Source organism: Cnephaeus nilssonii (genome assembly GCF_951640355.1).
Source record: "Cnephaeus nilssonii genome assembly, chromosome: 11".
NCBI classification, from domain to species: domain Eukaryota; kingdom Metazoa; phylum Chordata; class Mammalia; order Chiroptera; family Vespertilionidae; genus Cnephaeus; species Cnephaeus nilssonii.
Window position 1 is genome coordinate 68,714,845 of NC_137082.1, and position 27,134 is coordinate 68,741,978.

Genomic DNA, 27,134 nt, shown 5'->3' on the forward strand with positions numbered 1-27,134 from the left:
CCCGGACAGAGCCTCCGGGACGGCGGTAGGGGGGAAATACCTTACATGCCCCCGCGGTCACCTCTGAGCCAGCTGCCCAAAATAGTCCCCGGCGCCCACAGGCCTGCCTCATGGCGGGGAGATGGCTGCTGTCTCCGACCCCATGGAATTGGGTGCGCCCTGGGGACCCGCGCGCCCCGAGCCCTCTCCCACCCGCTTCCACCGGGTACACGGTGCCAACATCCGCGTGGACCCCTCCGGGACGCGGGCCACACGCGTGGAGAGCTTCGCTCACGGCGTGTGCTTCAGTCGCGAGCCGCTGGCCCCGGGCCAGATATTTCTGGTCGAGATCGAGGAGAAAGAGCTGGGCTGGTGCGGCCACCTGCGCCTCGGCCTGACTGCACTGGACCCCGCCAGCCTGGCGCCCGTGCCTGAGTTTTCGCTGCCTGACTTGGTCAGCCTCGGCCACACCTGGGTCTTCGCCATCACGCGCCATCACAACCGCGTGCCCCGGGAGGGCCGCCCGGCTGCAGAGGCAGCGGTCCCCTGCCGACCCCCAGCCCTCCTGGTGGAACCGTATCTGTGCATTGAGCAGTTTCGCATTCCCCGCGACCGCTTGGTGGGCCGCAGTCGGCCCGGACTCTACAGCCACCTCTTGGACCAGCTCTATGAGCTGAACGTGCTGCCTCCGACCGCGCGCCGTAGCCGCCTGGGCGTTCTCTTCTGCCCACGCCCGGACGGCACAGCCGACATGCACATCGTCATCAACGGCGAGGACATGGGCCCCAGCGCCCGGGGGCTGCCAGCTGCCCAGCCCCTCTACGCAGTGGTGGACGTGTTTGCCTCCACTAAGAGCGTGCGCCTGGTCCAGCTTGAGTATGGCTGTAGGTATCCCACCTCCTAGATAGCGACCCCTCCTGGCCCAGTGTGAGGACCTGAACTTGCTAGGCTTCCGAGCCAGCTCAAGGCCTTGCTTGGTCTGTCCAGCGTTAATTTATGTATTCAGTGAACCAGAGTCCACTCTGTGCTGGAGACTGGAGTTGCACAGCTAAACAGATACTACCCCTGCCCCCAGAAGCTGCTACGTGGCAGGGAAGGGAGGGCACTGAGTGTTACACTAGAAATAGGGCTGCAGCATTGTGAAAGTATTGTGAAAGAGGTGCTTATCTCAAGCACAGGTACAGCCCCATGAGTCACGGGGGATCTAGAGAGTAGAAGGGAATTGCTCAACTTAATGACAAAAGCGGGGGGACCAAGACCTAGATCTTTTGGGACTCAGCCTTAGACCTACCCTCCTGCTCAGGTTGCCTTTGACCATCTTCTTCCCACAGTGCCATCCCTGCAGACCCTGTGCCGCCTAGTGATCCAGAGGAGCGTGGTGCACCGTTTGGCCATCGATGGGCTCCACCTGCCCAAAGGACTTAAGGATTTCTGCAAGTATGAGTGAAGGCCTGCAGCTGCCCGGGAGCAGGGGCCAGGGTCGCGTCCTGGCCCCAGAGCTGTGGCTGGCCTGAAGATGGCCATACTGCTGTCAGCCCGAACCAGAAATAAACAGCCGGTGCTGATCATTAGAGGGTCTCCTTGCCCCTGCCGCCTGTGAGGAGCACTTCTTTTAGAATGACTGTGGGTTGTTAGCAGGTCAGAGCAAGAGACAGCATTTTTTTTTTTTTTTAAATTCATTCAGCCCTAGCCGGTCTGGCTCAGCGGATAGCGCGTCGGCCTGCGGACTGAAGGGTCCCAGGTTCGATTCCGGCCAAGGGCACATGCCTGGGTTGTGGGCTCAGTTCCCAGTAGGGTGTGTGTGGGAGGCAGCTAATCAATGATTTTCTCTCATCATTGATGTTTCTCTCTATCCCTCTCCCTTCCTCTCTAAAATCAATAAAAATATATTTAAAATAAATAAATAAAAATTCATTCATTGATTTTTCACAGGGGAAGGGGGAGAGAGAGAGAAACATTAATTTGTTGTTCCACCTATTTGCTTACTCACTGGTTGATTCCTGTATGTGCCCCAACTAGGGACTGAACCCACAACCTTGGTGTATCAGGATGACTTGGTGTATCAGGATGACTTGGTGTATCAGGGATGTTTCTCTAACCAACTGAGCTACCTGAACAGGGGAAGAGAAAGCATATTTTATTTTAAAAATTCATTTTAGAGAGAGACACTTCAATTGGTTGCCTCCCGCATGCACCCTGACCAAGGATTGAACCCGCAACCCCGGCATGTTCCCTGATCGGGAATCAAACCCGCCACCTTTTAGTGTACAGGATGATGCTCCAACCAACTGAGCCACATTGGCCAGGGCAAGAGAGAGCATTTTAGACATCATCTAGACCAGTGGTTCCTAGCCTGGCTACTCATCAGTGTACAGACTCCATCTCCAGAGATCGTTAGATTTGTTGGAGGTTTGGGCCTAGACATCGTTTCTGTAAAAGCTCCCCTAGAGATTCTAATGTACAGCCAGAGTTGAGAAGAACAGAGGTCTCAACTTTGGCACATATTATAACCACTTGAGGAACTTTGAAAAAGATGGATAACTGGGTCTGAGCCCTAGAATTCTCCTTTAATTGGTCTCGGATGAGGCTGGGCATCAGGATTTCTAAAAGCTCCCAAGGGAAACTAATGTGCAACCTGGATTGAGAACCAGTGCCCGAGACCAACTATTTCATTTTGTTGGTGGGAAACTGAAGCCCAGAGGTCAGACAGGAAATGAATTGATGCAGAGAATTCCTTCTCTCACACTACAGCCACAAAGCACTAGACTCCATTATTTGTATTCCTGATCATTTGCTTCCATACAAATGGTCTCATTTAGTTCTCACAACTTCTGGTGAGGTAGTGGGCAGTCATTACCCCCACTTTACAGATGAGGATATCAAGGAACAAAACTGTCCAGGAGACTAGCCCAAGGTAAAGGCAAGAACCTAGAATGCCCAGGCCCTGGGTTAGTGCTCCTTTAACCCCATCCCATTGTCTTATAGAGGTTCTAGAATGAACAGGTCCATGTTGTGAGGTAGATTCCAGGTACAGAAGGGAGGGACTATGAGGTGACATTCTAGAATGGTGGGGAGGGCAGGAGAGGGGGCAGACGACTATTTCCTCACAAATAGGTGCTTTGGGGTAGCCATGTCCTATTTCATGTCTCCACAAACTCATCTAGGTCTTCTGCCTTCCGGCCAAGGTGAGAGAGGGGCTCTGGGAACTGGAATGGGTATAACTTCCCCTGAGAACTTGCTTCCTGGCTCTGGGGAGGTGGAGGTTTCTGCTAAGCATTTTGGGGCTGGCTCCCAATTCTTTTCAAAGAAAATCCATTCCCAAAGTGCTTGCCAATAGCTACCCACTTGCTCACTCACTCATTCAGCAAACACTTCTCCATCACTTAGAGGTGGGGACGGGAGTGTGGATATTAGTATAACCTGGTTCCCAACCATTCGACAACCCTCTTCGGCTGCCCTTAATTGCTCCTGTTCCCAGTGCTCTGCTCCTATGCCCTGCCCCTCAGGGCCTCCCTCTCAAAGAGACCAAGAATAATAGTCCATCTCATTCCTGTCTCTGCAGGTGAGACTGCTTCTAGAGGCTCATCTCTTGGCCCCTATAGTCCTGTAGAGCCAGTGGCGGTGGCCTCTGGTGGACGAGGCCAACTGAACCAGAAAACTGAGCAGGTGGTACCTGCTGTCCAGGCCTGGGGCCCAACTCTGGCAGTGCCGGAAGCCAGGGGCTGCCCTGGGGGGCCTAGCTGGGAGACACTGCGGCAGAAGGAGTACGGCCGATACTGCCACAAGTTCCCCCATGTGAAGCAGCCTGAGAGCCTGGGCTGGGAGGATGGCTGCTCCAGAAGCAGAGCTCCCCACCTGGGTGGCTCCAGCAGGCCTGGGCCCCTACTGCTGTGTGGGCTATCACCAGGAGTTGTGCCAAAGCCCTCCGAAGCGGGGGGAAAGGAGGCCGGCTCCCAGCCTGACATCTGCATCCTTACCCTGGCCATGATGATTGCTGGCATCCCCACCGTGCCGGTCCCAGGCCTGCGGGAAGAGGACCTAATCCGGGCGGCTCAAGCTTTCATGATGGCCCATCCAGAGCCAGAGGGGGCTGTGGAGGGGGTCCAGTGGGGGCAGGTGCATGCCCACACAGCCTCTGGGCACATGCCCCTAGTGAGATCCAGGAGGGGCCAGCCTCCTGGCTCCTGCTTGTAGCTGATGAAATAGCATCAGACACATAGGGCGGCTTCTCCGTATGATTTTTGGGCAGATAGGGTTGGGGGTGCCTATGGCAGGGATGGGGATAGGGTGGGTGATTGAGCCACTCAGATGAATACCAGTCCTTCATCAGGGCCCAGACCCCAGGAAGTTTCTCTAGATGCCACTAAGCCAGGAGACAGGTCTTGTCAGAGTAATTATAATGAAAATTACCTGAGGTAGGGGACCCTGCTTGGAGAGCGGAGGTTTCTTCTGTATTGTTTTGGGACTTGATCAAAACTTCTTGTACAAAGTCACAGGCAATGTGAATTTCCTCTTGCCTACATTTCCCAGCCTGCTGAAGGCAGGTGATGACACCACAGGCAAGGAAGGAGAATTAATACTTATGTGAGCACCCACTGGGCATCAGGCCCATTATATGCCCACTCCTTTAATCTTACCAGTGCTGTGAGGATCTTCATTTTTAGAGATGAACAAATTGGGGCTTAGCGAGGTGACCTGCCTGAAGTCCCACAGCTAGTAACAGGCAGACCAGGTCTCAAGAATCAGGCAAGTAAGGAACCAGGATTTGCAGGCAGCATCGGACTCCAACATCTCTATTCTTCCCATGTCATTTCCTAAAGTGCCTTCCGCAAGATAAAAAACTAGACGAGCGCTAAAGTAGGCAACATTCAACTTTAATGACCTCAGGATGGGGCGGGGTAGTAAAAAGACTGGGAACCTGGCTGCACCAGCTCCTCTGAGGGGCCTCTTCCTCTGGGAGTCAGGAGCGTTATCTCATCCCAGACCGTGATCTCTGTCTGTACCTCTTCTCTCAGAGCAGGGGCCACCTGTTTTTGTAAGGCCCTTGAGCTAAGAATAGTTTTTACCTTTTCAAAAGGTTGTAAAAAGAACAAACAAACAAAACCAAAACCAAGTACAATAGACTATATGGCCAGCAAAGCCTAAAATATTTACTGTCGGGCCCTTTGCAGAAAAGGTTTGCTGACTCCCGTCGTAGAAAACTAGACATATTGTAGGGAGCAGGAGGCAATAGAAGGCCTGTTTTGTCCTGGAGGGAGGGTCCAGGGAAGTACAACCGTGTGAGTGTGTGTGTAGGGGAGGATGTGTGTACCTGTGTATGAGCATCTCTCAGCACAGGGTAATCACAGCTGGACCTGCTCGTAAGGGCCAATCCAGATGTCGGCCAGTTCCCGCAGGGTGCTGTACCGCAGTTCAAACTCCTCCTGGCTGCAGTGTTGTAAGAGCTGACCCACCTGCTCAGTGAGGAGAGCCACAGCCAAGTGCTTATCCAGGGTCTCACTCCACTTGCTGCCCAGGATGTCATCCAGACTAGCAGCAGAGTCTGCTGTCCACTGAGGTGGCAGCATATTGGGCTGGAGCACCTGGTGCCGGGCGCTGAGCATGGCCAGGATGTGGCGGCAGGGCAGGTGGAAGGCCTGGTTAAAGTAGCAGTTGCAGCTGGCAGGAGGCTGGGGCTGCACTCTATGGGTGTCTTCTAGGATTTGTACGTTCACTTTTTCAGAGCCAGAGCCAATGAGTTGCACAGATTTCTGGACCACGGCAAGCTCACCCAGGCAGAGCTGGGCTGCTGGCTCTGTGCAGATGGTGCGGAGGGAGTGCTGGATGCAGGCTTCTACCAACTGTTCCACTTTGGGGCTGTGGGGGCTGACGTCCGAGGGGGCACAATTGCTCTGGGGACTCAAGCCCAGGCTGAAGATGGCCTTGTCTCCGGAGTGCTGCTGCACAAATCGGAGCAGGGAGGTTATGCCTTGTTCCACAGATGGGGTGGTGCCAAAGAACTGGCTGAGGATGCGGGTGGTGACCTCCAGGCCCTGGAAGTAGTGGCTGCTCTCGGCTTGGCTTCTCCGACGGTGGGCCAGCCAGATGCGGTCATTGAGCAGCCAGTATAAGTGCAGCTTGGTCAGCTGGTCTGGGGGGATGCAGTTGCTCAGGAGTGCATATAACTTCCTCAGGTTGCCAGCGGTGGCTGAGCACATGGTGCTCTGCAGGGCGGTCAGGAGCACCTGCTTCACAGGCTGTTCGAGGGAAAGCTGATAGAACTTGCCCTGGAGGAACTTACAGATATGGAAGGCTGAGGGCAGGATCTCGGCTGTGGGGAACTCCATCGCTAGGGTGGGCAGAGGGAAGAAGTAGGGATCTACCAGGATAGTACAGACTTTCTCCCAGGCTGGGTTAAACATCTTGAATATCTGGAACATCTGGGTCAGGCCTTCAGCATCCTCCTTGGCAGGAATGGCAAAGTAAACTGTCCGGGCAAAATGACCCTCCAGCTGCACCTGAGGGCCATCCACCAGGAAGGTATATAACACCTTGCCCATTGGGTTATAGGTCCGGTGGATAAATAAGATATCAGGGAAATGGGCAAAGATGTCCTGCATAAAGTAGCTCTGATAGTTGAGGGTATCTAACTTGGCAGTCTCGCTAACCTGGTACAGCAGCATAGGTGGGCTTGGGTCCTCAATGAAGAGCTCAGTCAGCATTGTCAGGGCCATGGGGGAGATGGGAGATGTCTAGATGCCAAGGTCAAAATACTTCTCTGCAAGGCTGCTGTACAGGAGGCTCCCAGTCTCTCAAGCTCCAATGAAGTTGCGGCTTGAGGCTGGACTGTATTTCCCAGATCTTGTTCCAAAGAGCGGCCTATGGAGAGGAACACAGGTTTAAGGAGATGGTAGGGGCATGGCTCTTCAATTATTCAGACAATATTTATTGAACACTTACTGTGTATTAGCACTGTTCAGGGGGACATAACACAATAAACATGTAAACAAATAAACGAGGATATATCAGATAATGAAGGTTACAAAGACCACAATACTGGGTAACAGAGTGTGAACTGGGGATGGAGGGAAACTTTAGCTAAGGTGCTCAGGGAAGTCCTTTCTGGGGGAAGGGAGGATGACATTGGAGCTGAGACCTAACGGATAAGCCAGCCATTTGGTTCCATAAGATCTAAATGGGTGTGAAGGCTAGTGCTGCACATAGTCTGTTTTTTAAAACAGCATTTTAAATACTTGTACAGCACTTTATATTTACAAATTACCTTTTGGCATCCATTCTTTCACTTGGTCCTGGTGTATTCAAGAGAAATGCAATTGCCCCAAATTTGCTGTGTGATCTTGGGCAAGTCAGTGACACCTTCTGAGCCTCCATCTCTTCAGCCTTAAAACGGGGCTAACAAATATGCCGCTCCGTAAATACCGATGTGAAGAGCAAAGTTCTCGTCAAATGTTTCCGCTATTTGACCCAAAAGCAGGTTACTGTCCCCATTTTACAGATGAGAAACTGAGGCTCAAAGAGGTTAAATGACTTGCCCAACATTATTGTGTAAGTAGCTGGACGCAGAGCCGTTGGGTCGGGACCCCGACTGCTTTTCAAAGCACCTGAGCTCCATAAACCAGGGACAGAGAACGGACGCGGCCTCTGACCTCTCACCTCTTGCCCGACGGGAGGATGTTGATGTCAGACTTTTCCAAACGGAGTCCGGCCGGAGCCAGAAGAGACGTCAACCTCCCACCCCCTTGGGAGCTGTGTCCAGGCGGACCGTAAGCAGGTGCCTTGTGTCTCCACCCCTTCCGAAATCACTCACCCACAGGCTGACTCAGTCGCCATGTCTCCCTATTTGACCCCGTCTCTGGCTCTGACTGACCTCTAGACTCACCAACCGCGGCGCCAGTTTCCTGTGACTCGGGCCAATGGCCTAAGGAGCTCACGTTAGGTCTTTCGAGCTCGGACCAATCGTAGCCCGGCAATTTGTGGGCGGTGCTGTTACCATGGTTACGAGGGGGCTCGGCTGGCGGTAACCAATAAAAGCCTGAGAATATTTGCATCCAGGAGAGTCTGAGACCTGAACCTGGAACTCTGGAACCTCCTGTCTGTGGAACCGACTAGAAGGACGTGTTACTATGGAAACTCCCTCAGCGGCCGAAAATGAAATGGAAAATAAATAGTAGTGTTTCAAGAATTTTCTTCTTTTCTAGTCAAATTCCAAAGGCCCCGAGTGTGTGGGGGGGAGGGCGGTAGGAAAGGGTGCATATGTAGTTGTATTGAGTCTTCTGCCTTGGGGAAACTGAGGCCCAGGTTTCAAGTTCCGCCTCGAGGTCAGGGGTTAGGAGCCCAGCCCTTGGATTTGAGAAAACCCAGATCTTGAGAGAGCTTGGTGTTGCCCAGCCAACCCCTCCCAGATTTTACAGAAAGAGAGATCCAAAATGAAGCTGTGACCTAAGGTCATGGTGAACTAATGCAAGAAACAAGACGGACTGCCATCTTTTGACCTCAGTTCCCCTGAAGATGGTTGGCTACCAGGCTCTGGGTGATTAAGATTACAAACGAGCAGCAACAAAAGTCAGGGTTGATGCTTATAACTGTGGTGAAAATGTTCCATTTATATAAATTTAGAGGGGAAACTAGGCCAACGCTGATTTTTTAAAAATATTTTTTATGGGCCAAAACCGGTTTGGCTCAGTGGATAGAGCGTTGGCCTGCAGACTGAAGGGTCCCAGGTTCGATTCCAGTCAAGGGCATGTACCTTGGTTGCGGGCACATCCCCAGTGGGGGGTGTGCAGGAGGCAGCTGGTCGATGTTTCTCTCTCATCAATGTTTCTAGCTCTCTATCCCTTTCCCTTCCTCTCTGTGAAAAATCAATAAAATATATTTAAAAAAAATATTTTTTATGGGCCCTAGCCGGTTTGGTTCAGTGGATAGGGCGTTGGCCTGTGGACTCAAGGGTCCCGGGTTCGATTCCGGTCAAGGGCATGTACCTTGGTTGCGGGCACATCCCCAGTAGGGGGTGAGCAGGAGGCAGCTGACCGATGTTTCCCTCTCATCGATGTTTCTAGCTCTCTATCCCTCTCCCTTCCTCTCTGTAAAAAGTCAATAAAATATAAAAAATATATATATTTTTTATGGGTTTAGAGAGGAAGGGAGAGGGAGAGAGAGAAACATCAATGATGTGAGAGAATAGTTGATCGGCTGCCTCCTGCACACCCTCCACTGGGGACCGAGCCCGCAACCCAGGCATATGCCCTTGACCGGAATCGAATCCAGCATCCTCCAGTCCGCAGGCTGACACTCTATCCACCGAGCCAAACCTGCCAGAGCCCAACACTGATTTTTGCAGGTGAGGAAACCCAGGTCAAAGAAACTAGGGACTTTCCTACAGTCTTCCTGCAAGCTGCGGGCAATTAATTATAAGATTATAAGAGGTTAAATGACTTGCCCAACTTTATTGTGTAAGTAGATTATAAGTTTCACCCGGCCGGCATGGCTCACTGGTTGAGCGTGGACCTATGAACCAGGAGGTCACAGTTGGATTACCGGTCAGGGCACGTGCCCAGGTTGCAGGCTCTATCCCCAGTGTGGGGCATGCAGGAGGCAGCTGATCAATGGTTCTCATCATTGATGCGTCTATCTCTCTCTCCCTCTCTGAAATCAATAACAATATATTTAAAAAATAAAATAAATTAAAAAAAATAAAAAGATTCTGGTTTCTTCTCTCCCTATTTGGCCTCATCCTGTTGGAATAGGAGGCAGCCTGAAATCAATGGAAGGTTTGCTTGGTAGAAAGAGGATGAAGTGGTGGATTAAGTCTTTGAATTTGAGGCATCAAGTTGTTTTGCTTCACAACCCCTACTCGATTCCTTCCCTATTCAAGCAGCACACATTTCCCTTATTTGATTTTATTTAAAAAAAACAAAAACCTTTAATATGAATAAAAATAGACACACGGAACAGATTCTTTGTAAAAAGCAGCAATAATCAAGGATCACCCTCCTTCCCTTTGTCCCTGAAAACAAGCCCTTTTACCGGGTCCATTTCATCTCACCCTATCCTGGGTCATGAGGTTCATCTCTGTAAAGTGAATAAGATCTGTTCTCAGGGATTGGGGGAGACAGAGGGATGACCTTTCAACATGGAGACAACTTTGGCCTTAAACAATGAATGGGGCTCCCAAAGAATGCCAAAGGTAGGGCAAAAAGGGGGAAATTCAAAGGACTGTCACACAGGGGGATCCTCTTCTCTCTATTGTAACAATCTTCCTAGCCTTACCTAGGAAGGCATTGGTTAAAATGCTGACCCCTAGCATGACCTGCCCACTGTGAGCTCTCAGACTTCCAAGGAGAGGGGTTTACGGTTCAATGCACCAGAGCAAGTGCTTTAATCATGAATCGTGGCTCCAGCAAGAGGGAATCCCGCCCCTTCCTCCTGTTTTCCCCAGAGAAAGGGGAGGCGGCCCACATCCTTGAAGTCCCCTGGCTGCTGGGTGGGCGCAGGTGGCTGGTAAGGATCAGCCCAGATGTCCACAATCTTGCGCAAGGTGGAAAAGCGCTCCTCCAGCTCTGGCCCCTCACTCTGCATTAGCAGGTTTGCTAGTTCCCTGCTTAGGTCCTGGATCATGTCCTTCCTTCCTTGCTTCCCAGGCTGGCCTGTGTTTGGGACCACAACAGGGGCCCGGAGCTCCCCACTAGGCCCAAGGAGGTGCTGGTACCTCTTTTGCCACCGGCGGCAAACCATGGTTTCACCCACTGGCTTCTGGCTGTTGTGTAGCAGGGCCAAAATGTGTCGGCATGGCAGGTGGTACCGTTGTTGAAAGGAACAGTTGCAGCTACAGCCATCTTTGCTAACCTGGTGAGAGTCCTCCAGCAGCTTAATGTCCACTGAGGAGCCAGCCGCATCCATCAGGTGGGTCGAGTTCTGTACCACCTCCCATTCGTTGTAGCACAGCTTGTAGGCCAGTTCGAAGCCACTCTGGTGCAAGGTGTCTAGCATGCCACCTTGGAAGGGCTGCACCTGTGGCTGCTGCTCCAGCTGCACCTGCTGTGGGTATGGCTTTGTCTCTTTCCTGGGGAGCCGGGAGAAGCTCCCGCCACAGATTTCAAAAGGCTTCTTGGACCTCGGTAACATGCTTGCTGGCCGGGCTTTCTTTAACTTGGGAGGAGCTGTGGGCAAGTTTTTCACACCTTTGGTATTAAAGAAGTCGATGTAATCCACAAAGCGGAGGATGCAGTCCAGCAGGGACTGCTGTTTCCTAAAGAGGCTTGACACCTTGCTGGTGACGATGTCTAGGCTGTCCATGTAGGTGTTACACGCATGCAGGCCCTTCCTGACGTGCATGTACCACAGCAGTTCACAGGAGAACCAGTGGGCCTGCAGGAAGCTGAAGAGCTCCTCATGCAGTAGGGCTTGGGACATCTGACAGAGATTCTGCAGGCTGGCCTCAGAGGTGACAAACACAGCCTCCCGTAGGGCTTCCTTCATGAGGCTCTTAAAGGATGGATTTGCTGAACTACGATGCAACTTCTTCTCCAAGAGTCGGGTTGTGTGGTAGATGGAGAGGAGAATGCGGGCGGCAGGGAAGATTTCCTGCAGGATGGCTCGGTGAGGGAAGGATGGGTCCACAAAGATCACCTTGATCTTGGGCCAATCTGAGTTGAACTCTGTGAAGATACCCAGCATCTTGGCCACAGACGTGGCTGTCTCGGCCCTGAGTACAGCAAAGTGTACCACTCGACTCTCTCGCTCCTTGTTCTCCACCAAGAAAGCGTAGAGGATGTGGCCCTGGGCATTCTCCACCCGGTGCAGCAGGAGATTCTCTGGGAAGCGGATGAACAGGTTGCTCATCTTGCTGCTCTGAAAGCTGAGCCGGTCCAGGTCTTGGCTGTTGCCTACACTGAGGGAGGCCATGGAACCCTCATCCACCTTCAGAAAGTTCTTCATCACTTTTGCGATCTTGGCCAGGTCAGAAGGAGTGATACCCTCCTGCTCTGGCTTTGAGGCTGCTTGGACCTTACCTAAGCAAAATGAAGGTTCAACAGGGGACTTCTCAGCCCTGGTAAGGTCTTTTTTATATGTGGGCTGCTCAGGCTCAGGTGTCTGCTGATACAATGTCTTTTGAGATTCAGCAATGTCTCCTTCAGGATCCGCAGTTTTGGAGTCAACATGTATATGCTGGGTGTTGAGTTCACTGATAAATAGTCTATCCAGTTTCTCATTGTACTGCAGGAGCAAGTATGCTGGGCACACGTCCGCGTCTGGTGTCCTCTTCCTATTTGACTGGGTCCGACTACAGACAAATTTCACCTGCACATATCTAGGGAAAGTAGAAGGGACAATAAGAAAGGTGCTGGCCACCCCCTTTCTTTTATAAGATAAGGCCCTGTTGGGCTTACAGTGGCTGATATATTTTCTGGAGACCACAGTGCAGTGTAGGATGTAGGGAAGGAAGATTTATGCTTACTCTCCAATCCCAGAGTATGCAGCTCTTGCTTCTAGACCCTATCTAGCTAAAACTCCCTTCATTTTCATCTACTGCAGTTCTAAGCCCCAACTCCTTTCATTCACTCTGTTGCTCATCTGTAGCTGCCAACAATTCAATCTGAGCAAGATACAAGGGAAAATAGAAAAGAGGCAATAGCAGAGTACCTAGCTGGTTACTGTTTAAAATGTTCTCTTCTGCCCGGCCAGTGTTGCTCAGTGGTTGAGCATCGACATATGAACTGGGAGGTCAGGGTTCAATTCCTGGTCAGGGCACATGCCCAGGTTACGGGCTCAATCCCCAGTAGGGTTCTTGCAGGAGGCAGCCTATCAATGATTCCCTCTCATCACTGATGTTTCTCTCTCTCCCTCTCCCTTTCTCTCACTGAAATCAATCAATCAATAATCTATAGATATAAAAGCCAAGCGACCGGAACACCAGAACGATTGGAACGACTGGTCACTATGACGCGCACTGTGGCCAGCCAACCAGCCGGATAGGGGGACAGCCCCTCCCCGCCCCCACTGGCCCGGCCCCTGATTGGCGCCCCCCAAGATTGGTGGTAAGGACAGCTGGCCAACTGCCCGCAGCCCCTTCCCCCCACTGGCCCTGCCCAATCAGCCCCCATCAGGGAGGGGGGCCAGCTGGACCCTACCTGTGCACGAATTTGTGCACTGGGCCTCTAGTACTGTGTAAAGATCTAAACTTAAAAAAAAAGTGTCCACTTCATTTCTACCTTTTGGGAGCCACTGCCTACTCTAGACAGCAAAGATAAAAATGACCCTGTCCTGGCCTGGTGGTTCAGTTGATTTGAGCATCATCCAGTACACCAAAAGGTTGGGGGTCTGATTTTTGGCCAGGACATATACCTAGGTTTTGGGTTCTATCCCTGGTCAAGACTCATACGGGAAGGCAAGCACTCGATGTTTCTCTCCCCTACACCCCAACCCTCTCTCTAAAATCAATGAAAGCCCAAGCCCATGTGGATCAGTTGGTTGAGTGATGTCCCTTACACCAAGACGTCACTGGTTAGATTCCAGGTCAGGGCACATGCCCAGGTTGCAGGATCCATCCTCAGTAGGGGGAGTGCAGGAGGCAGCTGACTGATGTTTCTCTCTTTCTCTAAAATCAATAAAAAACATATTTAAAAATAAATAACAAATAAAAATATTTTAAAAAATAAAAATAAATTTAAAAGCATACCCTCAGGTGAGGATTAAATAAAAATAAAAAATAAAAAAGTGGCCCTTGGGAGTCACGAGTAAGGTTAAGTCTGGGTCTCTTCTCTAAGACAGAAAATCTCTGTTCACCTTTCATTTAAAGAAAAATGTCCACATCCTAAGAGATTTTGAGAACCCCTGGGCTACATAATCTTTAGGGTCCCTGCTGGTTTTTCCATTCTAAGAGGAAAGTGATGATTCAAAGGAGAAGGGTAACTAAATTGATTATCTGCTCTTTCTTCCTATTAACTTTCAACCCATGCTTCAAGGCCCCAATCAAGTACCACCTTCTCCAAGGAGCCTTTGTGGATGCCCTCAAACCATGGTAATTGTTCCTTTCTCTGTATTTATAGCATTTATTTGAAATAAAAGGCTTAGGAGCTTCTCTGGATAGCAGTATATCTAGTGGTTAAGCAATGGAGACAGTGGAGGCTAACTACTGGATTTGAATTCCAGCTCTGCCACTCAGAAGCTGTTTGACCTTGGGCAATTCACTTCACTTCTGTGTGTAGTTTCCTCATCATAAAATGAAACTATCTTATTAGGGTTGTTATGAGAATTAAATAGGCCACACTTCTGTAGTGTTGACAGAAAAATTTTAAACCTCCAGTTGGAAACAGCAATGGATTAAGATATAGAAATAAAAATTATAATAAGTGCTGGGTTTCCTTAGCCTCTGCTACCTATTCACCATATTGAAAATGCATACCCGAGACGCGGTCTCCATGCTTTAACCACTCAGCAACTGGCGAGGGCTCTTTTATTTATTTTTATATAAGTCAGCTACTGATATCACAGCTGTTATGCCTTGTGACATTTACCTGGGTGTTTATGCAGTACATTCCAATTGAATGGGGCTGTCTTCAAGTGACCAAACTGAGTTATTCCTCAGTGTTTTCCAAGCACCTAACATAATGCTCGCTATTCCTTCATCGAAGATCTGCTGGATAAATGACTCACAGACCACTGGTGGGTGGAATGGGTCACACCCCTGCCTCCTCAGTAAGTGTCACAGCCCAAAGACTAGAGGAGGGGGAAAAAAATCTCAGCCTCTGGCATGACATGACACAGCCTGGACATTTCATCAATCCCTTTCCAAACACCCTATGCCAGCTGGTCCTGCTTGCTCACCCTGTGGGGCAAGCTTAGAAAAACAGGATATGCCAGGACCTCAATAACAGGGAGGAGGGGCCCAGGGCTGAATATGCACATGTATGCACAGTGCTGGGCCAGCAACACCATCCCCACCTCCAGGGCCATGGAGCAGCCCTGTAGTATGGCACAACCGTGAAGGATGACTGTGGTGTGGCCTCTGCCCATGTCTCCAGCTTCATTTACCACCCCCTCACCATCTTGTTTTTTGTGTGTGCAGTCAAACTGACTACAGCTTCCCAGGTTCACTATGCTGTGTGTCACCTCTATGCCTTTGCTCATGTTTGTTTCAGTCTGGAATGCCCTTCCCACCAGTCTTCATCTCAAAGCTTACTCATTCTTCAGGACTATCTGCAAACATCACCTTCTCTAGGAAGACTTCCCTGAGCCTTTATTTTATTTTATTTTTTTAAAATATATTTTTTATTGATTTTTTACAGAGAGAGGAAGAGAGAGGGATAGAGAGTTAGAAACACTGATGAGAGAGGAACATCAATCAGCTGCCTCCTGCACACCCCCTCCAGGGGATGTGCCCGCAACCAACGTACATGCCCTTGACCGGAACCGAACCTGGGACCTTTCAGTCCGCAGGCTGGTGCTCTATCCACTGAGCCAAACCAGTCAGGGCTCCCTGAGCCTTTAGATTGGGTCCTTCCCTTTTGATGGCTCACCATCCTAGCATAGCTCTAGCTCATCAAATTATATGGACTTTATGTGCTCTTAGCACATTTGTTAAATTAGTCCAAAGAAAGGTAATGATGAGTGCCAGCCATAAAGCTCTTTCTACCTTTCCTGGTCCCATTAATGACAGCAACTCCCAGTGAGAAAGCTTGGCATTCTTTTTCTTCCTTTTTTTTTTTTTTTTTTTAATGTTAGAGAGGAAAGGAGAGAGAGAAACATCGATTTGCTGTTCCGCTTGTTTATGTATTCATTGGTTGGTTCTTGTATGTGCCCTGACTGGGGATCGAACCTGCAACCTTAGCGTGTTGGGACGGTGCTCTAACCAACTGAGCTACCTGGCCAGTGCTGGCATTCTTTTTAATTCCTCCTTCTCCATGTATCTATACCAATATGTTAACAAGACTTTTAAATTCTATCCTTTCACTACTACACGTATTAAAGATTATTATATGCCAGGCTACATGTTACTCTCTAAAATACATAATTTTATACAATGAAAAGCGTCCTATTATCCAAATTTTACAGTTGGGGAACCAGGCTTAAAGGGGTTCTTCTCAAGGATGAAAATCTGGAATTTAATTCTCCAGTTAAAATGGAAAGATATGGGATTTGAACTAAGCCTGCTTGGATACAGTTTGCGTAGTTAACCATTATGCTGCCTGTTTTCTTTCTAAATATTTCTCCTTTCTCTGAATTCTCCTTTTACCTTCCTCAACTTGACCCTCAACACGTTGGTTGTTCAGGTTCAATAACTCCCTTAAAGATCTCTAAACTTACTGTCCTCGTTGGCATCATGCTTTTCAAACTCAATGGGTACTAGGTTGAAGCCTGTTATTTTCTTCCTGCTTCCCTTAAGCTTTTTTATCGAGATATAACTTACATACATTGAAGTACACATTCTTTTGTAAGAATTCTTTGATTGCTTTAGTTATTTTAATCTGTACTTATTTCTGTCTCTCAGGTTAAATCAAAGATTCCCTTCAAGACAAGAATAGGGTTTTATATAGTCATTCATTGGTATCTGCTAGCGATTGGTTCCAGGAACTCCAAGAATATAAAAATCTGCATATGCTTGCCCTGGCCAGTGTTGTTTAGTGGTTAGAGTGTTGGCCCATGCACCGAAGGTCATGGATTTGATTTCCAGTAAGGGCATGTACCTGAGTTGCAGGTTTGATCTCCGCCCTGGTCAGTGCATGTGAAGGAGGCAACCAAACGATGTGTCTTTCTCACATCCATATTTCTCTCCCTCTCCCTCTCCCTCTCCCTCTCCCTCTCTCTCTCTCTCTCTCTCTCTCTCTCTCTCTCTCTCTCTCTCTCTCTCTCTCTCTCTCTCCCCCCCCTCCCCGCTACTCTCTCCCTCCCTCCTTTCCACTTTCTCTAAAAATCAATGGAAAAAATATCCTTGGGTGAGTATTAACCAGAAAAAAAAATCCACATATGCTCAAGTCCTTTATATAAAATGGCGTAGTGTTTGCATATAACGTATGCACATCCTCCCATTTACTTTAGATCATCCTAGATTACTTATAGTACCTAATACAATGTAAATGCTATGCAAATAGTCATTATACTGTATTGTTTAGGGAATGACAAGAAAAAAATGTCTATACATGTTCAGTACAGACACAAGCATCAACCATCAAAGGCCTAACTACATAGTACATGTCAGCAACAACATATCTTCACCCCCCAAAAAAATATTCTGTGGTTGGTTGAATACATGGATGCAGAACCTGAAGATATGGAGGGCTAACACTTCTTTTAAAAATCTCCCTTAGTGCTTATATCTAAGAGTGCTCAACCAGGATCTAACGGGAGTCATCCAATTTTGCTGATTCTTTCTAATCTACGCTGTGGGTATTTGTATTCCCCTACTTACCTGTGACCCTAGTGTACTCCCAGTGCCTGGCACTGCACCACGCACAGACTAGGTACTGTAAACACACATACTGAATGACCTTAATGAATGTGTACAATATAGAAATTCTTCCTATAACATGAGTAGAATACTAGGATGTTCACTGGGAGAGTTTGGTCAGATGACCTGGTTCTAGTCTTATTAACCACTAGAGGCCCGTTGCACGAAGATTCATGCAATAGGTCTTCCTTCCCCTGGCTGCTGGCACCAATTTTTCTCCGGCACCAGGACCCAGGCCTTCGCTCCAGCCGCAGCGGAGAAGCCAAGCCTCGAGGCTAGGTTTCTCCGCTCCAGCTGCAGTGAGGTTTTGCTTCTCCGCTCCAGCCGCAGCAGAGAAGCCAAGCCTCAAGGCTAGGCTTTTCCCGCTTGGCTGCAGCAGGGCTTGGCTTCTCCGCTCCGGCCGCAGCAGAGAAGCCAAGCCTCTTCAGTTTTCAGTCTTCAGTCTTTGCTCGGGCCAGAGCCTTCAGTCTTCGCTCCACACCTGCATATGCAAATAAACCTGCCATCTTTGTTGGGTTAATTTGCATACTCACTCCTGATTGGATGGTGGGTGTGGTGGAGGTATGGTCAATTTGCATCTTTCTCTTTTATTAGTGTAGATAACTTTGAATAAGTCCTTTGTTTAATTTCAAACATTTACTAAGTCCTACTATGTACCAAGCACTGCTAATTGCTTAGAAGGTTACATAACACTAATTAGATATTCTCTACTCTCAGTCTAGGGAACAGAAAAATTATTAAATAGATGGTCAATAAAGTCAATATTAAGTGGTGAATGATTAAACAGAGGTACAAACAATATACTTAGACAGTGGAACCTCAGTTCTCAAACTTAATTCATTCCGGAAGGCTGTTGGAGAAGTGATTTGTTCGAAAACAGAATCATTTTTTCCCATTAGAAATAATATAAATTGAATTAATTGATTCCAGACTCCTAAATGATTCCCTGTTTTAAACTTTCTTATATACAGTATATGTCTAAACTCTATTGTCATTCTCACAACTTTCCTTTTCACTTTGCAGTTATCACTAACCTTTTTAGGACCCATGATGACTTACTGTACCTATCTATATATATAAAAAGCCAGCAACCAGAATACCATAAGGACTGGAATGACCGGCCACTATGATGCCCACTGTGGCCAGCAAACCAGCCTGATCAGGGGGTGGGGCCGGCCGGCCAACCTCCCACGGCCCCTCCCCCCAGCCAGCCCCGCCCATGATCAGACTCTCCCACCCCGATCGAGGGCAGGGTAGCGGTTGGCGGTTGGCCGGCCCAGCCCCTGATAGCTCCCCTACCCCAATAGGGGGCGGGGCCAGCCAGCCAACCTCCTGCAGCTCCTCCCCCCACCCAGCCCCACTCCAAATTGGCCCCCCCCACCCCGATCAGGGGCAGGGCCGGTCAGGTTGGGGCTGGCCAGCCAACTTCCCACAACCCTGCCCCATATCCAGCCCCGCCCCTAATCGCCCCCTCCACCCCAATTGGGGCCAGGCCAGCTCCCCCCACCCATTCATGAATTCGTGCACTGGGCCTCTAGTTTAATAATAATAAAAAGTTTGAGTCCCCATCAGGGCACATGCCTGTATTGCAGGCTTGATCCCTAGCAGTGGGTATGCAGGAGGCAGCTGATGGATGATTCTCTCTTGTCACTGATATTTCTGTTTTCTATCTCTCTCTTCCTCTTCCTTCCTCTCTGAAATCATTAAAAATAATAATAATAAACAGCACCAAAAGCACAAAAACATGAAAATATTCACAGCACAATTTCTTGAGATGTTAACAATGTGAGGTTTAATAGTAAACTTACTCATACTCTCAAATTCCCTCCTTTGTTTGTCACCTGAGAGACACACGTGACTGATCATACAGGTATCAGCATGAAAGGGTTGTTGGTCGAAAACTGAAGTTCTGTTTGACAATCAAACATTTCTTCTGTTAACTCGGTCAAGAACCAAATTGTTTGAGATGGACATGTTCCAAAACCAAGATTTGACTATTACTGAATAGCACTCACCTTGACTATGGAAATTAGAACAGATTAACTAAAACTTCTGATTCATTTCATAAGATTTGTATCCTTTTTGTGTGTAAACTGCACCTGGAGCGATGAATATAATCCTACCTAATAATAGACAAATATGCAAATTGACCGTACCTTCGCTATGCCCACGATTGGCCAGAAGGCACGGGGGGGCGGGACTCGGGGTGGCCGGGATGGCTGATTGGGCCGGCAGGACACTGAGCTCGCGTCACCAGCGGCGGCGCAAGCTCAGTGTCTGCGCCATGGCTGTGCTGCGGCACAGAAGGGGCCTCTGGGGCAGCGAGCTCACGTCCCGCCACGGACCATCAAAAGCGGGGAAGCTGGGTGCCTGTCCGCTCAGGCACCAGGCCTTTCAGAAGCCTTCGCTGCGCCGGAGGCTTCTGAAAGGCCTGGTGCACCAGCGGACAGGCACCCAGCTCCCCCGTGATCGAAAGCGAAAGCGTGTAGGGGACCCTACATGTGCATGATTTTTTTTTTAATATATTTTATTGATTTTTTACAGAGAGGAAGGGAGAGGGATAGAGAGTCAGAAACATCAATGGGAGAGAAACATCGATCAGCTGCCTCTTGCACACCTCCTACTGGGGATGTGCCCGCAACCAAGGTACATGCCTTTGACCGGAATCGAACCTGGGACCCTTCAGTCCGCAGGCCGACGCTCTATCCACTGAGCCAAACCGGTCAGGGCTACATGTGCATGATTTAATCATGCACTGGGCCTCGAGTTTTTTATAATTGGAGTAAAGCCATTTTAGACAATATAACTTGAGTTAGGAACAAGACTCACTCAGAAGATCTAATTTAAATTCCAGCTTTACCACTTAATTGTGTGAACTTGGATAAGTCACTTCACTTCCTCTAAGCCTCCAAATCCTAATCTACAAATATGAAACTAACAAGAGTACTGTTTATAAATAATCAGTACCTAATCCAAGAATAATCAGTACCAGTAAACGTGAATTCATTTAAACGCCTTTGACAGGATCTGTTGGTTGCCATCCAGCATCCCTTTGTCCCCTTCTCCCTTCTGAACAGAAAGTCATTCCCTTTCCCATAGAGCTAACTGCTTCAGGCTTAATCTAAACTGATTAAAGTAATCTTATTAGAAATGGGCATGGAGACTGGCCCAATTCTGGACAAAGAAACATGGGAGGAAATCTGCAGGAAACCAAGGAAGGCTTTTTCTTCTGGATGTGACTTCTGCACTTGTGCCACTTGGGAAGCCATCCTGAGGGCAAAGCTGAGACCTGAGGATGGCAGAGTGGAATGAAGCAAAAAGCCTGGGCCACTAAAACAATCCCCTTCAAAGGGCAACCTCTGGGCGTCTAAGAAATAAGGCATTTAGCCCTAACCAGTTTGGCTCCGTGGCTAGAGTGTTGGCCTGCGGACTGAAGGGTCCCAGATTCGATTCCGGTCAAGGGCATGTACCTTGATTGTGGGCACATCCCCAGTAGGGGGTGTGCAGGAGGCAGCTGACCAATGTTTCTCTCTCTTCGATGTTTCTAACTCTCTATCCCTCTCCCTTCCTCTCTGTAAAAAATCAATAAAATATATTTTTTTTAAAAAGAAATAAGGCATTTTGAGATGGTTTCCAGTTAATTGAAGCCAAAAACATCTTTAGAAACATTTCATAGTAAGTAGTAGGAAAAAATATATTTGAATGGAATTTTATCTTAAAAAATGAGACTAAAATTATAAAATTAATATATGTAACAAAATGTAAGTGATAATGGCAGCTATATGGCAATTCTTAGAATAATCAAAGAATGACTTAAAGTGTCAACTGTTACCTGGCTGGTGTGGCTCAGTGGTTGAGTGTCGACCTATGAACCAGGAGGTCATGTTCTGTTTTCTATCTCTCCCTCTCTGAAATCATTAAAAATAATAATAAACAGCAACAAAAGCCGGTCAGGGCACATGCCAGGGTTTTGGGCTCACTCCCCAATGTGTAGCAGGCAGGAAGCAGCTGATCAATGCTTCTCTCTCATCATTGATGTTTCTATCTCTCTCTCCCTCTCCCTTCCTCTCTGAAATCAATAAAAACATATTTAAAAATAATAATAATGAAGTGTCAACTGTTGCCCTGGCAGGTATGGCTCAGTTGATTGGGCGCAGTCCCTTGCACTGAAGGGCTGGAGGGTTGCTGATTTGATTCCTGGCTGGAGCACATGCTCAGGTTTCAGGCTTGATCCCCAGTCAGGGACGTGAGGCAAATGATTGCTGTTTTTCTCTCTCTTTCTCTTTCCTTTTCCTTTCCTCTCTCTCTCTCTCTAAATCAATAAAAAAATTTTTTTTTAAGCCAAAACTGGTTTGGCTCAGTGGATAGGGCGTTGGCCTGCGGACTGAAGGGTCCCAGGTTCGATTCCAGTCAAGGGCATATACCTTGGTTGCGGGCACATCCCCAGTAGGGGTGTGCAGAAGGTGGCTGATCGATATTTCTGACTCTCTATCCCTCTCTCTCTAAAAAAAAAAAAATCAATAAAATATATATAAAAAAATTTTTAAAACTAAGTATCAACTGTTGTTTTTTTTTCATGGTATATTTTCCCCTTCTGTCTCACATTTGCAATATGTAAAGATTGGTCTTACCAAAATATTCCTGGGCTTTATCATGTTTCTCAAAGACCTAATTTAATTTTTTGCTATGTAAAGTCTTTGCTTTTCAAGTTCCTATAACATCAGCTTCTTTGCTTGATTTCCCTTCTCCATTTATTAACTGACATAAGGCTGAGGGTGATGTAAGGATTCACCAAGTCCCACAGCTCTTGGGTGATGTGTAATTTCAAGTTGGCAATCATTTTTATTTGCATTGTATTACCCTGATGATTACCACATCTATTCATTAGCCAGAAATTGACTTCCAAAGATGTTGATGGGACTGGTAAGGATAAGAAGGAAGGAATGAGTAAGTACTGACTAATTTTTTAAGTGGCCAGTGTATTACCAAGATTTTTGTTTTCCTACGCACGCAGCCTTGTGACTATGGACACATGGAAAATAAAAACTCAGCTAACAGGGCTTATAGTTCAAAGGATGTGATGAGGATTAAATAAAACAATGCCTGTAAAGCTCTTAGCAGAGTGTTTGTAATGAATCCCCAAAGAAGTTTAAAAAGGTAGCTATTGCTATTTCAGTCTCCCGCCTCCGCCGCAGCCAGAGGAGCTGCCTCCACATCTGCAATGGATGGTCCTTCGGACTGCTCCAGCTTCCTGATCCAGACGAACAACACTGAACCCAATAATCTGAAGGCCCTCAACTAACTCCCTTCGCTATACCGGCCTGACTCACTTAAGACAGTGGGTCATCACGAAGCAGAGATCGGGCCAGCGAAAGCCAGCTGCCTCCTACATGCGCACCACCATTGCCAAGAATGCTGGGGCCCCCCAGAACAGCATTCAGCACGTGATCCATTAAGAACAAGTCCCGCGGATCTGGCCTGGCAGCCAGGCTCTGCGCATGGCTGCATCCTCTGGGCCAGCGCCATCCTGCACAGCCAGAAAGCCCTGATGGTGAAGAGGAAGTGGGCTGCCCCACCAAGAGCTCTGAGCTCCCCCTCCCCCCAGAACAATAAAGGAATCAGCCAACTTTCCTTAAACAAAGGTCGGGGGGGGGGGGGGGGGACTATTAAACTGAAGGGCAATGAAGACAGACATCAGAATATTTCATGGATTGTTTGAAGAATATCAATCCCCAAAAAGACAACAAAAAGCCCCCAACAGCCATATATAAAAACTAGAGGCCCGGTGCACAAATTCATGCACGGGTGGGGCTCCTCAGCCTGGCTGGCCACTGGGGACAATTGGGGCCAGCAGCTGGGGGAAGGGACCCCGGGAGGCTGACCGGCTATGGGAGCGCACTGACCACCAGGGGGCAGCTCCTGCATTGAGTGTCTGTCCCGTGGTGGTCAGTGCACGTCATAGAAACCAGTCAACCGATTGTTCAGTCTACCAGTCTTAACGATCACCTAGGCTTATATATATAGATATGGGATGGGAAACTGTGTATAAAACTATAGAATCTACCCAGTCACTGGGACTTTTGGTCATTTAGTGATAACTCCCACAGTACATTTCTTTGGGTCTCTTAAAATATCTACCACTTTCTAGCATGTACTACAGTTACATCTTTGGCAAATATTTACGTAGCCTATGCTTCAGCCACTACATGTATTTTCTTTTATATATACTAGTATATATATACTTATATATATTTTATTGCAGAGAGGAAGGGAGAGAGAGAGAAACATCAATGATGAGAGAATCATTGATCGGTTGCCTCCTAGAGGGGATTAAGCCCTCAACCCAGGCATGTGCCCTTGACCAGAATCGAACCTGGGACCCTTCAGTCCGCAGGTCAACACTCTATTCATTGAGCCAAATCAACTGGGGCTTTTCTTCTTCTTCTTTTTAATGTTTTTATTTATTTTTAGAGAGAGAGAGGGATGGAGAGATAGAAACATTGAAGAGAAACATTGATCGGATGTCTCCTGCATGTCCCCTACTGGGGATCGAGCCAGCAACCTGGGCATGTGTCCTGACCGGATCTGCATGTGGCTGCCTGTGACCTATTGGTTCGTGGGTCAACACTCAACCACTGAGCCACACTGGCTGGGATACATGTATTTGCTTCCTTTTAAAAAATATATATTTTATTGATTTTTTACAGAGAGGAAGGGAGAGAGATAGTTAGAAACATCAATGAGAGAGAAACATCGATCAGCTGCCTCCTGCACACCCCCTACTGGGGATGTGCCCGCAAATAAGGTGCATGCCCTTGACTGGACTCAAACCTGGGACCCTTCAGTCTGCAGGCCGACACTCTATCCACTGAGCCAAACCGGTTAGGGCTACATGTGTTTTCTTATTGAATTTTTACTATACCCTCCTCATTTTACAGAGGAATACACCATGTGGCAAAGGTTAAAAAAAATCTTGCTCAAGGTAAAGGGGTGAAGCCCAGACTCCAGAGCTCTCACTCTTAATCATTTGCCAGCTTTTCCTAAACTTCCAGGAATCACAAACCACTTTTTACATCTGCCATGGCCACCCATATAACATTTGCATTATTATTTTCAACTGGTTTCCTTTAAATCAGCTCACTTTACTCTATTTAATAGGATCTTTATGTTTGGGTACTAACATTATAGTTACTATAAAATAATCTCACCTGTCCACTAGTAATATGCATATCTGGTTGCGAGAAACGTTGCGCTCTGCTAAATTATCTCCTAAAAACATTTCCTCCACCCTCCTGGCAGTTCCACATGAGAAATGTTCATTCCACACATCCATATACCATTCCAAAAGCCCAACAGTGTACAAGACTATTCTTTACAACATCCCAACAAACAGTCGATCTGTGTCTGCTAAAGGCTAGGGCTGCTCACTAATTCACTTCCTCGTAAACTAGCTCAGTCCACTACTGTCCTTAAGGGTAGAGACCACAATTTACCCATCTTTGTATCCCAGCTCAACACCTGCGGGTAAACGTTTTACCTCTTACTAGAAGTTTGTTGAATGAATTAATAAACAAGTGGGATAAAAACCTGTTACAACCCATTGGTTAAGTAGCGCAGTTAAGAGCTCTGGCAATAAACAGGCTGGGCCCGACCTTCAGTCCTAACACCTAGGTGCTTTCTTATAGATACTAGTTTCTTGAAATCCTACCTTACTCCCTGCTCCAACATGCCCCCTCTTTTCTGCCAATTCCCATTTTTCTTGGCTGTAACCATACCAAATTCAGACTTCCCTGGCTCACACCAGGTGATTTTGAAGGTGGGGGTGATTTTTGTTATAGGTTCTCTTACTATTTTCCTCTTCCAAGTATATATATATATTTCAGAGAGGAAGGGAGAGATAGAAACATCAATGATGAGAATCATTGATCAGCTGCCTCCTGCACGCCCCACACTGGGGATAGAGCTGGCAACTCAGGCACATGCCCTGACTGGGAATCGAACCGTGACCTCCTAGTTCATAGGTCGATGCTCAACCACTGAGCCATGCCAGTCGGACTGTACATCTCTTTTAAACATTTATCACATACTAGTCAGTTTACTGGAGTCCAACTCTATCCCATCTTAAGCTCCCTCCCCCCCCAAATATGTTTTTAGTGATTTCAGAGAGGAAGTGAGAAGGGGAGAGAAACATTAATGTGAACAAGAAACATCAATTGGCTGCCTCCCTGCCTCCTAGGTTACAGCAAACTTGCAACCTAGACATGTGACCCGTCCAGGAATTGAACAGACAAACCTTTCGGTGCACAGGACAACGCTCAACTAATTGGGCCACACAGTCCAGGGCCATCCCACCTTAAGCTTTTTGAGTCTAGGCTGGTTCCTTTTTCATCGTTGTTGTCTGTACCCAGCACAGCACTGGGCTTCAGAGCAGGGGAACTACACACCATGCCCTCCTAGATGGGAACTTGGGCCAAACATCTCAACACAGAGCCCTCAGATGCACTTTGATTTTCCATTTGTAAAAAGTGGAAGAATTCACGTAAAGCCTGGATTTGACTTGTCTGGCCCCAAATTCTGGCAATAATGGATCTTTATTTTCACCTGGGAGCCATCAGCTGGGGTTGATTAGATAGGTCCTGCTCTCCAAGTTACCCCATTCACACTTGTTGCTCCTAGCACAAAGACCTGGTGCTGGCTGTTAATTTCACCATCCTTTTTTCTTACAGTAAAATTAAAAGTAAACTTTCTTCCACTGCATTGTGTCATCTACTAAATGGGAGAGATAACATTTATCTATAATTCTCTGTACATGGGGTAAAGAATGGACAGACCAGAGAGTGCTGCTTACCATGCGACACTGGAAGTGTTTGAAAAACGGTTGTTCATCTCAGCTCAAGAACTATTTCAAAACCGAATGAATGAATGAACCAACGAACGAACAGAACCAACCAAGGGACCACATTACTGCTTTGTAAAGAGGAGACTGATGAAGGAAATGATCACCAAGGCATTTTTATCCATGTGTGAAGGCCATATTTTGTGTCTGGGATACTGCAGGTGCTCAGAAAATGGGACAAATTGCAGTTAACAGGAATTCCACAAAAGCTGTGAGTGTAGGTGTGAGCGAGTGAGGCTGAAGTGGGAGGGTCAAAAACGGATGCCTGTGGAGGTTTTGCTCTCTTTTCACCAGGCATCCAGCAGGTGCTTACTGATTGCTTGTCGAATGCGCAGAGAAACCAGGGCCCCGTCGCACTCCCTCCTCCAGGGCGCCCTCCAGGTGACAGTCCGGCCTCCTCCCCCCCTCCTGCCCCACCCCCACCCCGCCCTTACAGGATGTCCTCACGGATGGAGGTGCCGTGGTTGAGGTTGTGGCAGCGGACGGAGACGCGGTCCCTGAGAATGAAGGAGCAACTGGTCTCCTTTTTGTAGAGGCTGAAGCACTTCCTGAAATCCTCGTAGGTCTTGAAGCAGCTGCCCAGCTCCATGGCTGCCCCCTCAGCCCACGCCAGGGGTTGGCCCTACGATCAATACCAGGGGTCAGAGGTCACACTGTGAGGGTCTGCCGTCGGTCCAGAATGCCTTCGAGCTCGGCCCCAATTGGGTGGCCGGCAATGAAGCGCCGGAGCAGCCCTAGGTCTGAGGCGGTAAAAGAGGCTGGGGTCGTCTGCTCTCTGACAGAGGGGAAATGACGCTCATCCCTCCTTATCAGGTC

At 48.2% G+C, this 27,134-nt stretch overlaps 4 protein-coding genes across 6 annotated transcripts; 2 read left to right on the top strand and 2 right to left on the bottom strand.

The window, feature by feature from the left end:
* The first annotated feature begins 5 nt into the window (after window positions 1-5).
* On the top strand, window positions 6-2,271 carry NEURL2 (neuralized E3 ubiquitin protein ligase 2). The gene is made up of 2 exons (XM_079784452.1): window positions 6-863; window positions 1,311-2,271. The coding sequence occupies exons 1-2, from the start codon at window positions 122-124 to the stop codon at window positions 1,424-1,426; spliced, it is 858 nt and encodes a 285-aa protein (XP_079640578.1). The 5' UTR covers window positions 6-121; the 3' UTR covers window positions 1,427-2,271.
* Window positions 2,272-2,534: 263 nt separating this feature from the next.
* On the top strand, window positions 2,535-4,173 carry SPATA25 (spermatogenesis associated 25; the record flags this gene model as incomplete). The annotated part of the gene is made up of 2 exons (XM_079783487.1): window positions 2,535-3,164; window positions 3,542-4,173. The coding sequence occupies exons 1-2, from the start codon at window positions 3,044-3,046 to the stop codon at window positions 4,171-4,173; spliced, it is 753 nt and encodes a 250-aa protein (XP_079639613.1). The 5' UTR covers window positions 2,535-3,043.
* A 506-nt stretch (window positions 4,174-4,679) lies between these two features.
* Window positions 4,680-7,866, bottom strand: ZSWIM1 (zinc finger SWIM-type containing 1). 3 transcript variants are annotated; one of them, XM_079784837.1, is made up of 2 exons: window positions 7,847-7,866; window positions 4,680-6,837 (listed from the first exon to the last, which is right to left on the bottom strand). In XM_079784837.1, exon 2 carries the CDS (start codon window positions 6,690-6,692, stop codon window positions 5,322-5,324), a length of 1,371 nt encoding a protein of 456 aa, XP_079640963.1. In that variant the 5' UTR covers window positions 6,693-6,837; window positions 7,847-7,866; the 3' UTR covers window positions 4,680-5,321. The 3 variants fall into 3 exon arrangements, with proteins under 3 accessions (XP_079640963.1, XP_079640961.1, XP_079640962.1); XM_079784835.1 differs by lacking the exon at window positions 7,847-7,866 and adding an exon at window positions 7,633-7,839; XM_079784836.1 differs by lacking the exon at window positions 7,847-7,866 and adding an exon at window positions 7,787-7,827.
* Window positions 7,867-9,880: 2,014 nt separating this feature from the next.
* On the bottom strand, window positions 9,881-27,089 carry ZSWIM3 (zinc finger SWIM-type containing 3). The gene is made up of 2 exons (XM_079784834.1): window positions 26,753-27,089; window positions 9,881-12,286 (listed from the first exon to the last, which is right to left on the bottom strand). Exons 1-2 carry the CDS (start codon window positions 26,905-26,907, stop codon window positions 10,354-10,356), a joined length of 2,088 nt encoding a protein of 695 aa, XP_079640960.1. The 5' UTR covers window positions 26,908-27,089; the 3' UTR covers window positions 9,881-10,353.
* Window positions 27,090-27,134: the final 45 nt, after the last annotated feature.